The 16,311-nt window shown below is 42.6% G+C and overlaps 1 protein-coding gene across 8 annotated transcripts in view; it reads right to left on the bottom strand.

Moving 5' to 3' along the window:
- Positions 1-16,311, bottom strand: part of TBXAS1 (thromboxane A synthase 1) — a 341,375-nt gene that overhangs the window by 100,961 nt on the left and 224,103 nt on the right. For all 8 annotated transcript variants that reach the window (XM_039489916.1, XM_039489900.1, XM_039489939.1 and 5 more), the window contains 2 exons: positions 15,278-15,426; positions 12,514-12,644 (listed from right to left, as the gene is read on the bottom strand). In XM_039489916.1, the coding sequence (XP_039345850.1) occupies positions 12,514-12,644; positions 15,278-15,426 (280 nt within the window). The remainder of the gene's footprint in view (positions 1-12,513; positions 12,645-15,277; positions 15,427-16,311) is intronic.

Raw genomic sequence — 16,311 nt, 5'->3', positions numbered from 1 at the left:
TCCTAATGGGAATTACCGTCATGGTAAAATCAGACCAAACTTTTCTGCGCCCCACTCTCATGCACAGGGAGCCCTCTCCTGGTCTGGTACACTTGCACATCTAGCAGCCAGAATCCTGGTGCTTGTATGGAACTATTGAACTGCTAATAGCGCTAAACATTTCCAGGAGCATGTACGATGAGCTACTCAAAAAATGAAGACATACTTTCACAAAAAATTTCAAAGCTGATTTTGCTTCAAAGTGTTCAAAATGGACAGATTTTTAATCTTTTCTACTTATTTTGCAATTCCCCTTCCCCAAAATTTTTGGAGCATTTTTTTTTATTGAAAACACTTATCAAAGGAGTTATCAAAAATCTTTTTGCCTAGGTTTTTGGTAAACATAAAATTTTGATAACCATTTCTATAAGTTGATATAAAATTTATAAAAAAGCAGCTAAATTTGTTGATGATGTCAACAACTGTGGGTGAAAAAAAGGCAATTTTCTGACCATGGAACAAAAAAAAGTTTTTGCTTGCAAGATTTCCAGTGGCTCTGGATCTAACAGAACCCACATCCTTCTCTACTGATTGCGAGAGTGGAACCAGCACTGACACTGCAAAACGCGCAAAACCTACAAGTGGAGGTGTATAAGCTCTTCTCCAGGGAGCTCTTCCCAGCATCACTGAAGGCATCTGATTTCCCCTTTAATACAGAGGCAGTCAGAAGCCTTCATGGACAAATTGCTAAGGCTGAGTACAAAAAAACAGCATAAGCAGGTAGAGACAAAATCAGGGAGGCTAAGGCACAAAATGAGTTACACCTAGCAAGGGACATAAAGGCAATAAGAAGAGGTTCTAGAAATATATTAGGAGCAACTGAAAGATGTAGGAAAATGTAGGTCTATTATTTAGTGGGAAATGAGAGCTAATAATGGATGATATCAAGGCGGCTGAGGTGTTCAACACGGGGGAAGGAACAGAAGCCAAAATAGGGGAAAATCAGATTAAAGAATATTTAGATAAATTAGATATATTCAAATTGGTAGGGCCTGATGAAATTCATCTTGGGGTACTTAAGGAACTAACTGAAGCAACCTCAGAACCCTTGTTAATTATCTTCAAGAACTCATGGAGAATGGAGGAGATCCCATACGACTAGAGAAAGGCAAACATAGTACCTATCTTTAAAAACAGGAACAAAGAGGACACAGGGAATTATAGTCCAGTCACCCTAACTTCAGTGCCTAGAAAGATATTGGAACAAGTAAGCACCTAGAAGATAACAAGGTAATAAGTAATAGCCAACATGAATTTGTCAAGAACAAATCACACCAAGCCAATCTAATTTCCTTCTTTGACAGAGTTACTGCTTAGTGGTTGGGGGGGAAGCAGTATCCATGATATATCTTGATTTTAATAAGGCTTTTGTCACAATCACACATGACATTCTCATAAGCAAACTAGGGAAATGTGGTCTAGATGAAATTGCTATGAGGTGGGTGCACAACTGGTTGAATGATCACACTAAAAGAGTACTGATCAATGATTTGCTGTCAAACTGGGAGGGCATATCTAGTGGGGTCCAATAGGGGTCCATCCTCGGTCCAGTACTATTCCATACTTGCATTAATAACTTGAATAATGGAGAGGAGAGTAAACTTATAACATTTACAAATGACACTAAGCTGGGAAGGGTTGCAAACACTTTGGAGGACAGGATTAGAATTCAAAACGACCTTGACAAATTGGAGAACCGATCTGAAATCAACAAGATGAAATTCAATAAAGACAAGTGCAAAGTATGACACTTAGGAAGGAAAAATCAAATGCACAACTACAAAATGGGGAATAAATGGTTAGGCAGTACTACTGTTGAAAAGGATCTAGGGGGTTATAATGGACCACAAATTGAATATGAGTCATCAATGTGATGCAGTTGTGAAAAGGGCTATTATTGTGGTGTGTATTAACAGGAGTGCCATATGTAGGACATGGGAGCTTAATCCATAGCAAAAGAGATTTAGGTTAGATATTGGGAAAAGCTTTCTAATTATAAGGGTAGTTAAGCTCTGGAATAGACTTCTAAGGGAGGCTGTGGAATCCCTGTTATTGGTTAGACAAATACCTGTCCAGGATGATCTGGGTTTACTTGGTCCTGTTTCAGCCTAGGGTGATGGACTAGATCAGTGGTTCTCAAACTAGGGCCGCTGCTTGTTCCAGGAAAGCCCCTGGTGGGCCGGGCCAGTTTGTTTACCTGTCGCGTCTGCAGGTTCGGCCGATCGCGGCTCCTACTGGCCACAGTTTGCCGCTCCAGGCCAATGGGGGCTGCAGGAAGGCTAACATAACATAGGCCAACAATCAGCCCTCAGTTGGTTACAATTTTGGTCACTACTGACCTAAGGGTGAATTCAAAGTGGTGACCTAATGGGATAAAATGGGATTTTGACTATATCGTATCTCTGGGATTTCAGGGGCTTGAGAGGTTTAGCTGTCTTCTCTGAAATCTTCAGCAATTATGGAAATTGATTGAAGTCTTCCAAAAACCATGAGGACTTCACTAAAAGTTAGAAAATAATGTTGCATATGCTAAAGTAAGCACTATTGGCTTGATTTTGAGAGATGCTGAGCACCCGTAACTGCCATTAATATTGAATGTGATCTTTTGTGCCATCAGATGCATCCTATGTAGGGGCATTATATTTTGCTCATGCATGCAGATAAATCTGATGATCTAAAAGGTCTTTATCATCTTCAAGAGGAAAGATGGTCTTGTTGTTCAGGCAGTGGATGGAGATACAGATTCAATTTCCAGACCTGGCACACACTTCCTGTGTAACTTTAAGCAAGTCACTTAACTTTTCTATGTCCCAGCTCTCCAGCTGAAAAATAGGGATAATTATATTTCCCTATGCCATAGGCATGTTGCAAGGATAATTCATGAATTATGATGGCATGCTCAGATATTAGGGTATGGGGACCATATAAGAAGATAGAACTGTTATGATCATATATAAAAAACAAGAGAATCAGGCAATAATTCATCAATAAATGTGGATTATCTACTATTTCCTTGTAACATGTTTGCCTAACGTACACCATCCCCCCTTTAATATAAACAAGCTCATCGGTGTCTAATCCTTCCATCTGCTATCTCCTAAGAACAATATTTACTTTTTAACATCTGCACTGCATTTTCAACAGTTCAAACACAGATATAGCTTCTGGAATGTACACAGAATTTAGCAAATTTTTAACTAAGCTTTCTTAGTAACCATATAGTTTTCCCCTGACAAGGATGGGATCAGACTTCTTCAGTAGGATTTCATCTGCTCAACTAATTTCAAGCAGCTCTTGAAGCAAATAGTTCATTAGGTCATAAAACAGAAAAGCTCACGGGAATTGATGCAGGAGGGCGAGAAGGGAACAGTGTGCACAGTAATTAGATTTTCAGATGATCCCTCTTTCCCAGTGCACATGCGCAACCTCCCCCAACACACCCACCCACATACCTTACCAAACCATTCAGTGGAGCTCTGCATATAGTTCTCTGGGAATCAGTGTTCCAGAGATTAAAGATGTAATCAGGTCATGATTTCCACAGAAATATATTAAAAGATGCCTTACAGTGCATTATTATACCTTTAAGGCACTAAAAACTGACATAAAGAACAACATACTCCTCTGCAAGCTTTTAAACATTTAGTGTCAATTATCCTCAAAATTCAGCTTTCAATGCCACAGGTTTCACCTGGTCTCTTAGTGCTGTTCTGTGGTTGGGTGTGGAAAACTGATGGATCTCCACACTTGGGAATTCTCCCTGCTTGAAGGAATCCTTGGGTGGCATAGACACAGCATAGCCAACTGCTGGGCTGTCCCCTACCCAGCACCTGGTGTAAGGTGTGTGTCGCATTTGGGGAAAGGGTGGGGTGGGGAATTATACCCTGGCAATTCCCGGATGATGACTAGCCCCTTGTGCGATAGAGCTAGCACAGTGTGCAGCCATAGGGCTGCTCTAAACTATAGTAGAGGCCACACCATTACTGGCAGCTGAAAATGGCTTCTCTGTGGTGCCTCACCTTGGAGACTGTCGTCCTCCTTTTATACTCAGAACATGTAAAGCATAAGTAGAGGTTGTACAAGCTTCCACTATACTTCGATACATCTCCACCCTGGCCTGCAGTTATGGATAATGCATTCAGCATACCTAGTAAGTCCTTGACCCTCAGCCAGATTGAGACTCAACCACCCAACAAGGGTGCTAATAAACATAAATTCTGGTGATGATTTTGTCACCTGTTCATTAGGAACTGAATTGAGACCCACAAGACCCATCAGACGGTAATGACATTTGGTCACTATCTACCAGGCATGGATTTGACAACTATGAATTATTAATTTTACATTACACTATGCTGCTAGAAAAGTAGGAGACACTTGGAGAAACGGAAAGAGTTGTGCATTTTAGAAATTCAATTCTTCGGGCAGGTTTACTTTTGGTTGCAGCTTCTATGAAACTCCCATTTTCAGTTTATGGCAGTCCTTGTTTCAAAGGCTGTTCATCTTTTAAATTTCTCTGTTGTGAAGATTAACTACACATTAGTTAATGTTCATAAATCCTTCAGAAGCCTAAAACTGTTACATATGAGCTAAGTGTTGTTGTTATTACTAGGGACTAAGTGAAATCCTGGCCTCACTGAAGTCAATGGGAGCTTTGCCTTGAACTTGACTAAGACCTAGATTTCACCTAGATTGTATCTTAAAGGGGGGTCTCAATTTTGAGGACAGTGAAAGGCATATTTTAGACCTCTACGCTTGATATCCTTTTAAAATAACAGTTTCCCCGCCTCTCCCTGTGAATTTCTATCAGTTCATCTTCTAGACCTTTTCACTAATATCCATCTAGAGTTTTACAATTACACTGCAGAAGTAAGGACTGGGATACATTTCTTGGAATGCAAATTGTTATGTGGATATGGATAAGCAATATCAAAATACTAAATGAAAAACCATAATGTATTGAGACAGCCCACCTACCAAGCCTCTAGAAACATACATATCTTGTTATAAGGATGAAATTCACCTCTGTGCAAAGGGCCAGTGCAAGGCAGTTGTACCACTAGAATCCCCCTTAAGTTCTCAGAACAGGACATAAAGGTCCACAGGCCTTGTGCTGGTTCTTCTGCAGAAGGATGAATTTCTTCTGATGTAAATATAAGGAAGCAAGTTTCTTATAATAATTTGCATCCTTGCATGATTTTAATGTATTGTAATTAAAATTCCCAATATGTGACACTAAAATGTTTCTATACACAAGCCAATGAGTATGACCATCCAGGACTGAAATTATTTTACTGACCATAGAAAAATAGTATGTAATTAAAATGACATCTGCAGCACTACCTGATGGGATAAGAAAAAGTGACATCCCAGATCTCATATAAACGGCAAGCATATTATTAGATCTAAACCTGGCTGTAAAATTACTATCTACCCAGTGCGATTATCTTCAAGCATTGTTTCATTTACTGATATAGCAATGGTGATAACAGGCTGACTTTGCTCATCACGTTAGTTTTTAAGCCTTCCTTTCCTTTCCCATTTATTCTTCATGCATGATAGTTGCAGGTGGGAGAAAAACGTGCTCCAGCTGAATCACTTTTTGGGGGCACTTAGTTGTTTTTCAGTTTGTTCCAAATGATGTTTTTCAGCCAAAATTAAATAAACAACATTTTAAAATGGAGATGAAGAGGATAAAGATGTAAACAATGCAACATCTAAGAATGGGGCGATCTAAAGGTCACCCACTGGACAAATGCACCACCGTGAGTTCTATAACATGGCTCATTGCTATCATCCTTAATACAGAGATGCAAACCAGAGTCTACAGATAAAAACCTGGCCTCACTGAAGTCAGTGGCAAAACTCCCATTGACTTCAATGGGGTCAGGATTTCATGATAAGTCTTAACATTCAGTGTTCCAGCTGTAGTCTTTGCAGGTCATATTTCCATATTGACATGAAGGCCAGCAGAAGCGGTAGAGTCAAAAGGAGCAGAGCACAAAACAAAATAGAAAATATCAATATCTCTGAACACTGATCTGTGTTTTAAATGCATCTCTGATATACCGCTGAGTAGGCTGAAATCCATTTTTTTCTCAAAGGTGGCATTGTAGATGTGGGGTTAGGCTGTTTGAGAGGGATGGTTGGGAGGACCTCTTGTTCTTGCATATGTCATAACCCCAAGTGTGATTTGTTTTCCTCCCATTCAATTGATGTCAAACCTGGATAGGGCACCTCCTATATTTCAGAATTAGCAGCTGGCTGGCGTGCATGCTCTGTCAAACTTTACAGCCAAATTAAGTTATATGGGAAAAAGAAGTTTGGTTCTTCCAAAATAGAAATCTTGTTTACATTCCTTATTTCTGTCTATAAATCTAGAATTAAGGGGTCAACGTTTTTGTGAGACTAAAATGGAGAGCCCATATTAAAGAACTGTCCAAAAGGAAGAAAGCCTGAAGGGCTTGTCTATGTTCCAAATGTTTTTCAGATTGAGAACTGAGCTGTTCCTTTATTATAATGCCCAGTGTCTACACATACTCTACAATGCCACAGTATTAGATAATTAGAATAGTCCCATGTCTAGATGAAAAAGAAACAGTCTGCAAAGTGATGGGTTGTTGCATCGCAGGCGTATATGAACAAAGCTTTTCAGTCAGTTTGATTAGCAGCAAAAGTCATTTTCTCTCCTCTCCAGCATATCTTTGCAGCAGCAGCAGCAGCAGTTGCTAATTGGTTTGGTTAACAACACACACACACACGCAGCTGTGACTTCATAAACTAGCCAAGGCCCAACTTCAAAAACAAAGCAAGCCCTAATTAACCCATCTTAAAAACCTAACAATTCTAGCTTCAGCACAATACCAGCTGCAGCTAATAAAAAACACCTCCCCACCTCCCCCTCTAAAAAAAAAAAATAAGAAAAAAAAAAAAAAAAAAACATTAAAAAAAAACAACACACATAGCATCACATTTCTATTTACTACAATCTATTACAAAGCAAAAAAAAAAGCAAATTTAAAAACTAAACTAAAAACATCCTGCAAAATATGCCCTACTTTGCCCCTATTACCCTTCTCCAGGTAGCCCTCCATACCAGGGCCAGGAGGGGGGCTGCCAATATACAAACACATAGCACACCCAAACAAAAGGCAAACAATAAAAGCAGGGCTTCCAAAAAACCACAAAAAAAAAAAAAAAAAAAACAAAAAAAAAAAACATAAACATAAATTCCTTCAGGATTCCCCTTCTCTAGCAGCACAACTTCAAACAAAACTTCTATTGTTCAAATCATCCAATCATCATCAATCAATCACACTCTGAGAAGGGGAAAAAACACAAAAAAAAACAAAAAATAAAGCAACAAAGAAAAAACAAACACAAAAAACAAACAAACAAACAAACAAACAAACAAACACAACAAAACAAACATAAAAAAAACTCTGTAAATTAATGCATAATAACAAAATACAAAAACATCTAACATTAAATAAAAATCTAAAATACAAATAAAAAAATAAAATTACCCCTACAAAATAATCAATCAAAACTTAAAAATACATTTATTAATTCAATACAAAAATACAAAATCATACAATCATCATCAACATCAATATTACAGTAAATTGCTTACTATTTGGCTTCTTACTTCATTTTAAAGCTATTCACAACTTATAGTTCTTACTATTAACTACCTTTTTTAACAACAAAAACAAAACACAACAATTACACCTTACTAATTACAAATACATTACAATCATATACATATTCAATTATATACAAAATAGCAATTATTTACAAATTAATCAAAAAAAAACAACAACATTTAAAAAAAAACAAAAAAAAAAAAATTAAACTTTTCAAAAACACAAAACTTTGCAATTTTGCACTTTTCCAAATTAGCAATCACAGAGTTAACTTTTATTCTGCCTAATATTAACTACATTACTAACATTACTTCACCTCAACTACCCATTTCTACATCAACAACCCTTTCCAAGCTTCTTGTCTTTCCTGTTCCCGCCTGTCCCTTCTTTCTTTCTATCTTTCTATCCTCCTGCTGCCTGGGCCTCTTACTTCACCTTCTCTATCTGATCCAAAGCACTCACAAAATTTCAATTCCGGTACATTATTCCCAAAGCCATTCTACATAAAAACCTAAATTTATCTCTAAATACATCCATAACAAAACTACAATTTTTTGGCTTTTCTTTAAACAAACACAAAAAAAAAAAAAAAACAAAAAAAAAAAGGGTTAGTAACAACAAGTAAATAACAAAACAATAAATTAGTAAAAAAGGCCATAGCAAAAATAAAAAAAATTACAAAAAAAAAAAATTAAAAAAAAAAAATAAAAAAAAAAAAAAAAAACCAAATTTCAATAAACCCCAATTTTTTTAGGAGTTTTTTAAAATTCAATCTTTTTTTTAGTTCTCAGTCAGGATTTTTTGCTTTTAGTCCAGAATTTTGATGTGATCAATCTAGTCAGTGTTTTGTCCAATTTCTTCTCACCCACCATGAGAGAAGTTCAAGACTCATCCTTCACACCATTTTTATCTTCAGTTCACCCAAAAAATTAAAATTCTCAGTCAAATTAAAATTCAGGATCAAACAAATTATATCCTCAGGCAACAGCAAGGATCTGGAATCAGTTACAAAAACATCTTGTTGGGAGCTCTTTCATTCTTACCACATTCCATGCACATCTCCATCTCATCCATCACTGTTGCACACTGTTGCATTTTCTCAGTCATTCCTGTTGCCATTGCTCAAGTCAGTTCAGCCGGATCTAATGCTGAATTTGTCAGAGTCCATTTTTTTTTCTTTTTCTTCTATTTCCAGGCAGGAAAGGTCAGTTGAGGCTTCAGTTCTAGTTTTCCAATAGTTTTTTCTCAGAGCTTCTAATTTCTGTAACAGGCACAAATGCAATGTTTTGAGCTGCAATTGCTTTTTCTGAATGAGTATGAGCTCAGCTGCACAGCTAAATCAGCTTGACTCTCTTGCTCCTCTTCGTCTCCTCAAATTCCCCTTTCCACATTCAGGCAGTTCTTGAGGACACAGCCCTCTCTCGCTCATCTCTTGCTGCCACTGGCCCTGCTGAGGGCTGCCCTGAGGCTACATGATCTGGCATTAGATCATGCCATGGGGCACTGGCTGCTACCGCCATTGTGGGCGCTGATATCATCTACCCTGCATCCCCTCCAGTGGGCGCTAGCCCCACACGTCTGCGTGATCCCCCCCCAAAGCTCCTCCCTCTGCTCCCCCCTTCCCCTCCCCCGCATCCCCCATCCATCCCCTTGCAGTGTTGGTGATGGCCATAGCCGCAAAGATGTCCATGAAGCCGGGGATGTGCCAGGGCCAGTGGATTCAGGGGCATCAAACCGGCCAGACCAGCAAAGGTATTGTGGGAGGTCAATCGGAAGGCCAGCAACCATAGTCCTCGGGGGGGCAGCAGTTATAGCAATCCCTCAAAGGCAGCAATACGCACAGGGGACAGCCATAGTAAGCATCAAAAAAAAATACATAAAAAACGAAATACAATCAATACGTTGTAACAAAGGGGCCTCAAAAAGGCAAAAAGGTTGAAAGAACAAAAACCCTTGCAGTCAAAAGAAAACTACATCTGTCGAGTCTCTAAAACCATCTATGCTGACGGCGCTCGCCACTGTCCGGCTCCCACGGGTTGCTCTGTCCAGGCTGTCCCTGCAGCGGTGGTTCCATCCGGTACGGTTGCTCCGTGGCCGCGGTTCCAGGCAGTTCCTTGCCGGGTTCCGGCAGCTGCTGTCCGGCCTCCTGAAATCCGGCTCGAATCCCAGCGCCAGTCACTTCTCCAAACTTGCAACTTCAGTGCTGCTGCGCCAGCCAACAGTTCAGGCCCACCCATCCAGCCCCCGCTGCGGCGCCAGGTAAAACAGGGTTTTCGCGCGGCCGCCAGCGGCCCCGGCTGCCCGCTTTCGGGGGCCGCTTCTTGCCCCCCCAGCAGGGGCCGCTGCCGGCCAGTGCAGAGGCCTGTGCTTCGCCGGTCCATGCCGCCCTGGCATCTGCCACATCAGAATCAGTTGCATCACGCCTCACCATAATGCCTATCCGTAGTAGCGGTTAGTGGAGCCCTTATTAAGATTGCAGTGGCAGCAAAAGTGGGCTGCAAGGTCAATTCGAAAGGCAAGGTTTTGGTCAGCGCCTATCAAGATGGATTAGGCGAAAAGTAGGGCCTGCCTTAATCGATGGCGAGAGAATCCAACCCAGCTGGGGCGCTGGAGCTTCATTTTAAGCAAGCGGGCGGCTCGGCTTTCCATTCCGAAGGGAGGGCCTGCTTTCCAAGGATCCGGGGGGCTTGCCGCAGCCAAGTCCGGGCATCACCGCAGCGGCGCCGCCAATCCCATCTCAAAAGGCCAATCCAAGTGCTGGACATCCAAATGCCAAAATCAAAAAATCAGGACAATCCAAAATCAATCCAACATCAACAAAGCCCTAAAAGCATGTGGCCATCATTAAGCATCATAAAGCAGGTCATCCCAGCTTTTCAAAACAAATGTCATCAGTAAGAAAGTCGGGTAGCTTATGTGTAAGCATAGACATCGCTTGATGTATATATCAGCCATCTGTATCTTATCCCAGTCATACGGATTGTAGGAGTGTCCATCAACCATTTCTCCAGTAGGGTACGGATCAATCTTTTGTCCAAAGGCAGTCCAAGGGGGGCTTAGGGGAAGGTGAGCACAGGGTTACTTCAGGGTCCCCAGTTGGACCGGTCCTCTCAGGGTGAGCGGGGTAGGGGCCCTTCAGGGATGGCTTCTGGATGGCTGAAGGCGCAGCTGTATGATCTCGGATGATCAGGAGGAGAGGGGTCCAAAACTGCCATCTTGTCGTGCAAATCCGTCTACTGCTTTCCATAAGATCCAGATGACATGAGACCAGGAATGCTGCGTGCTATCTCCAGCGTAGTCTGAGGCAACTGGTCCAACTTGTCACACATATGCTGCATCCCCGGCATCTGTCTGAGCCCCCCATCCTTATTGTGGACGCGGCGATATGGCTTTGATGGCACATGTTCCACTGTCTCTGGCGGCTTTCTGCAGTAGCAGCTCGAGCAGGGCCGTCTCTCGAGGCTCGCGCGGGGGCGGGCGAGGAGGGTTGGAGGCCGGGGCCAATAGGAGGGGGCGAGGGTAGTGGAGCCGGAGCAGGGGACGGTATCATCTCACCACATGTCCTCACCACCGGCAACATCTCCAGGCACAGGGGCAACATCATCCATAGGGGCAAACTCTCTGGCACCAAGGGCTCTGGCAAAGGCCACGTCTGGGCCGGAAAGCTCTCTCCTCCCTTCCTCTGGCCCCCAAGGGCAGGGCTGGACTCCTTTCCTGAGCCTGCCTCGCCCTATGCCTCGAAGGCCTCTTTTCTCTCCCTTCTTATTAGCCTTCCATCACTCTCTTGGAACAGAAGGCCTCTTCTCCGTCCCCAAAAAGCAGAAAATAAGAAAGCCTCCAGCCTCCCCTCCGGAGCAGAGCGCCCCGGATGCGCTTATCAGAGTCCCTGCTCCCTCCTGCTTCCCACCTGCGATGGCGTCTGTTTCAGATCAGACCTCTGCTCCTTCCGCTCCTCTCGCATCAGATCAGCTGCCCTCTGGGCTGCCGCTCTGACACAGTCTCAGGCCAGGCCCTCACCCCCTGCGCCCTCTGCGCCCTCTCGCTCCTGCCTGCGCTCCTTCCACCCCTCACTGCGCTCAGGCTCGCCGCTGAACTCTTCGAGCTCAGGTGCCCCTCTTTTCTCCTTCCGCCCTCACTCAACGCCCCTCTCAGGCGCCCTTTTTCTCCGGAGCTCAGGCCACTCTTGCACTGTGACTCGCTCCAATCTCAGACTCCTCAGCTCGGTCACTCCTTCCCTTCATTCCAAGCAGGTCAGCCACATTTGCGATCTTTCTTTTCAGGCCATACCATTTGTCCTAACAAATTCTTTTCTCTGCAGCCATTTGTTGCATTCAAGCAGCAGGCAAAAAAGCAAGTCAGCATCTTCACAGCAGCATACACACAGCAAATCAGCTTATTAATAAGTTGGCCTACAACAACTCAAAAAAAATTAACCAAAGCAGTGCCCATCTTAACTACAACAATGGGTGATACCTGATTTGGTTGAAATAATAAATACCTCTTGGGTCTAGAAGCTGGGCTGGAAATCTCCTGAGATCAGGCTCCTTATGAGTAATTTTGTACTTCATTGTTTTAAACAGGGCAGAAATACTAAGACAGATGCTTTTCTTGTAGTATTTTAGTAGTTCTTTTTCCCCCCGCTCCCTCCGCCATACACACACACACAAAGAGGGGCAGAGGCATGAAAAAGTTAGACAAAAAACGTCACCAATATTATTTTGAACATTAAAATCAGGCTGGGTATGCATTTTAGACCAAGGGGTGTGTGAGTTCTGATTTTATCTAAATACACTTGCCCATCCTTACATTTATTACAGAGATGCCTTACCTCATTTGCATCTTGCTGGTCTCTCAAGGCAATCATATTCTTAATAGCTTTGATAAAAAATCCATTCATCTCATCACGACGCTTGTTTGGCAAAATCCGGGACAGTGGGATCATTAGGAATGGAAATGCAACTGTAAGAGATTATTAAAGAGAGACCATCGAAGTTAGGTGTAGGAACACTTATCTCCCCCATCCCAACTTTATTTGGGTCCCCATTTAGTAGGCTGTTTTAATTTTATACCACTTATTTCTCTGATTTCATCCCTCCATTACAGACTGATATCGCATATCCTCCAGCCTATTTTGGCTAGGAATCTCTTGTTAGTCACATGCCCTCTAAAGTTTGCCACAATTTGCAGTTTTGTCCCACAGTACAAAAATTCAATGCGACCTCATAATGCTGGAGCATCATGGTGAAAAAAGGAGATTTCTCCCCTCCCACCCCTCAGATAATTAAATCTGAGATTTTTAACCCTACAAGCTAGCCTGGCAGGGTATGGAGTGGACCCATGAAACTGTAGAGCAGTGTTTCCCAAACTTGGGATGCCACTTGTTTAGGGAAAGCCCCTGGCGGGCCAGGCCGGTTTGTTTACCTGCCGCGTCCACAGGTCCGGCCAATCGCGGCTCCCGCTGGCCACGGTTCATTGCTCCAGGCCAATGGGAGCTGCTGGAATCGGCGGCCAGCACATCCCTCGGCCCGGGCCATTTCCAGCAGCCCCCATTGGCCTGGAGCAACGAACCGTGGCCAGTGGGAGCTGCAATCGGCCGGACCTGCGGACGCAGCAGTAAACAAACCGGCCCAGCCCACCAGGGCTTTCCCTAAACAAGCGGCGTCCCAAGTTTGGGAAACACTGCTCTAGATAGATGGTAACCTATCTCCCATTTCCTGCTCCCTGTCCATGTATAGGAAACTGGTTGCCTACTTTACTCTTTCTACTACACACCCTTTTACAGAAGATACCAAGGCAGAGGGAACCTGGGAGCAGGATGTCACTAAAACGTAACCAGGGCCCAAGGGTGCACTCAATCAGTGACTAGAAACCTAAAGTATTGCACTTCTGTATAACTAAGCTGGCAGGTGAACCACTACCCACCAGGCTATCAAACAGCTCCCTGTTTGGCTATCACAACAGTGCACCATGAGCCTCTTCAAGCAGCTTTACCAACACTAACTAACTAATTGTCATAACACTCCTGTGAGATCAGCATGCTAGCCAACAAGCTGTTGTGAATCAAACTGTGTGATGCACTAGTGGCAAGGATAATGCTGAAGACCAGCCTTCTCCATACACACCCACCACACGATGCAGAAACTTACTTTCTTTAATGGAGGACTCGGCGTACTAAGGCCTTATTGATACCTAGCCCACTGAAGTCAATGTCAAAACTTCCATCAAGTTCAATGGGGCCAGGATTTCACACAAGGATTTTACAGCTACATCGGTGACAGTACTGGTGCAATCTGCAATGCAGACAATGTTCAGATGAGCTCAGGAACTTTGTACCATCATGTTTTCTAACCCTACTCTGAGCAGGTCTAAATAATAGGATGGTAAAAATGAATGAACCCTGTCAACACTACAGCTTCTGCAATTATGTTTCCTAATTACACCTCTACCCTGATATAACGTGACCTGATATAACACGAATTTGGATGTAACACAGTAAAGCAGTGCTCGGGGGGGAGAGGGGGCTGCGCGCTCCGGCGGATCAAAGCAAGGTCGATATAATGCGGTTTCACCTATAATGCAGTAAGATTTTTTGGCTCCCGAGGACAGCATTATATCGGGGTAGAGGTGTATCTAAGTATAGACAAGGCCTTAGTCACAATCAGCCTCAGCTGGACTAGAATTTATGACCTAAGGCTTTATATTCCATTACCAGTCCCATAATGCATTCCTTATTTTTTCACCTCAAAATAAATACATTCTTTTAATGGCCTCCTGTACCAGCATTTATCATCTTCATCCTTTACAGACACCAGACAGACAGTTGCTGTTTAAATTATAATTTTAAGGATTTATATCAGGACACACTTATCCCCTCACCTCATCCCCCTTCTGTATGATTTCGTTGGGGGTGGGCTTTTTATTCCTACCAAGTAAACAGAGGGCATTCAAACTGCTCAAACCAGGGTCAGCTCCAGGCACCAGCGAAGGAAGCAGGTGACTGGGGTGGCCAATAGAAAGGGGCGGCATGTCTGTTCGTTATTGGGGCGGCACGTCCGGGTCTGAGGCAGCAATTCAGCGGTGGGTCCTTCACTCCCTCTCTTCCTCTTCGGTGGCACTTCGGTGGCAGCTCATTTGGGTTTTTCTTTTTTTTTTTCTTCGCTTGGGGCGGCCAAAAAGCTGGAGCCAGCCCTGGCTCAAGCATGGGACTTATTAAGAATCTGTCAGTAGCCCACGGACCACACTTAATTCACACAACATGGATTACATTACAGTGACTCAGCTTCACTATGGAAGGTAGCCCACAAAGACTACAGGTCCCAGAAGACTTCCACTCAGATCAAGGTGAAGCATTCCTTTTGGGACACGCAGCTCATCAGGAAATATGTTCACAATGAAGATGAGGATGGATGCGGGCCACATTGTAGAAATCTCCTGGGTGTATTTGGTGTGTGGGCTGCACTGTGAATACCTCTCAATCAAAGCCTTCAGTGCATCTTCCTGCTCCCACTTCACAAGGTTTTGTGACTCAGGAATAATTTTTTTAAAATAAATAAATATAAATAAACAAACAGACAAAGATGGGCTATACTTACTTATTAGAATTAGGATGGGCCTAAGCATTGAAAATTCAAAGAATTTTTTGCAGTTCTTAACAAAGGTATTATCAGGATTCTTCTGAGAATCCACGTGGGTACCGAAAGCCACGCTAGCGACGACATCCAAGGTGAAGCAGCCGTAACTCCTGTATTGAATTTAAGAACAGGACCTCATTAGCTGCTTGTTTGCATCTCCATAGAATCACAGAAATGTAAGACTGGAATGGACCTCAATAGGTCATCTAGTCAAGTCCCCTACACTGAGGCAGAACTAAGTACTATCTAGACCATCTCTTGAAGGTGTTTGTCTAACCTGTTCTTAAAAACCTCCGATGACAGAGACTCCACAGCAATTTGATCCAGTGTTTAACTACCCTTAAAGTTAGGAAGTTTTCCTAATGTCTAACCTAAATCTTCCATGAAGCAATGGGTTTAAATTGCAGTTTGTCCTATCCTCAGTAGATAAGGAGAACAATTTATCATCCTTTTCTTTATAACAACCTTTTAGCTACTTGAACACTGCTATCATGTTCCACCCCTCAGTCTTCTCTTCTCCACACTAAAAAAAATCAATTTTTTAAATCTTTCTTTGCAGGTCATAGTTTCTAGCCCCTTAATCATTTTTGTTGCTCTCCTCTGGACTTTCTCCAGTTTATCCACATCTTTCCCAGAGTGTGGTACACAGAATTAGATACAGAGCTCCTGCTGAGGCCTTATCGGTGCTGAGTAGAGTGGAAGAATTCTTGCTTACAACCCTCCTGCTAATACAGCCCACAATGTTCGCTTTTTCTTTTCCAACAGTATTATATTGTTGACTCATATTTAGTTTGTGGTGCACTATGACCCCCAGATTCTTTTTCTGCAGGACTCCTTCCTAGGCAGTCATTTCCCATGTTATATTTGTGCAGTTGATTACTCCTTTCTAAGTATTGTACTTTAAATTTGTCCTTATTGAATTTCATCCTATTTATTTCAGACCATTTCTCCAGTTTGTCAAGATTATTTTGAATTATAATCCTGTCCTCCAAAGC

This window comes from Mauremys reevesii, linkage group 1 (assembly GCF_016161935.1).
Source record: "Mauremys reevesii isolate NIE-2019 linkage group 1, ASM1616193v1, whole genome shotgun sequence".
Taxonomy (NCBI): domain Eukaryota; kingdom Metazoa; phylum Chordata; order Testudines; family Geoemydidae; genus Mauremys; species Mauremys reevesii.
This window is presented reverse-complemented; position numbering and strand designations above follow the sequence as displayed.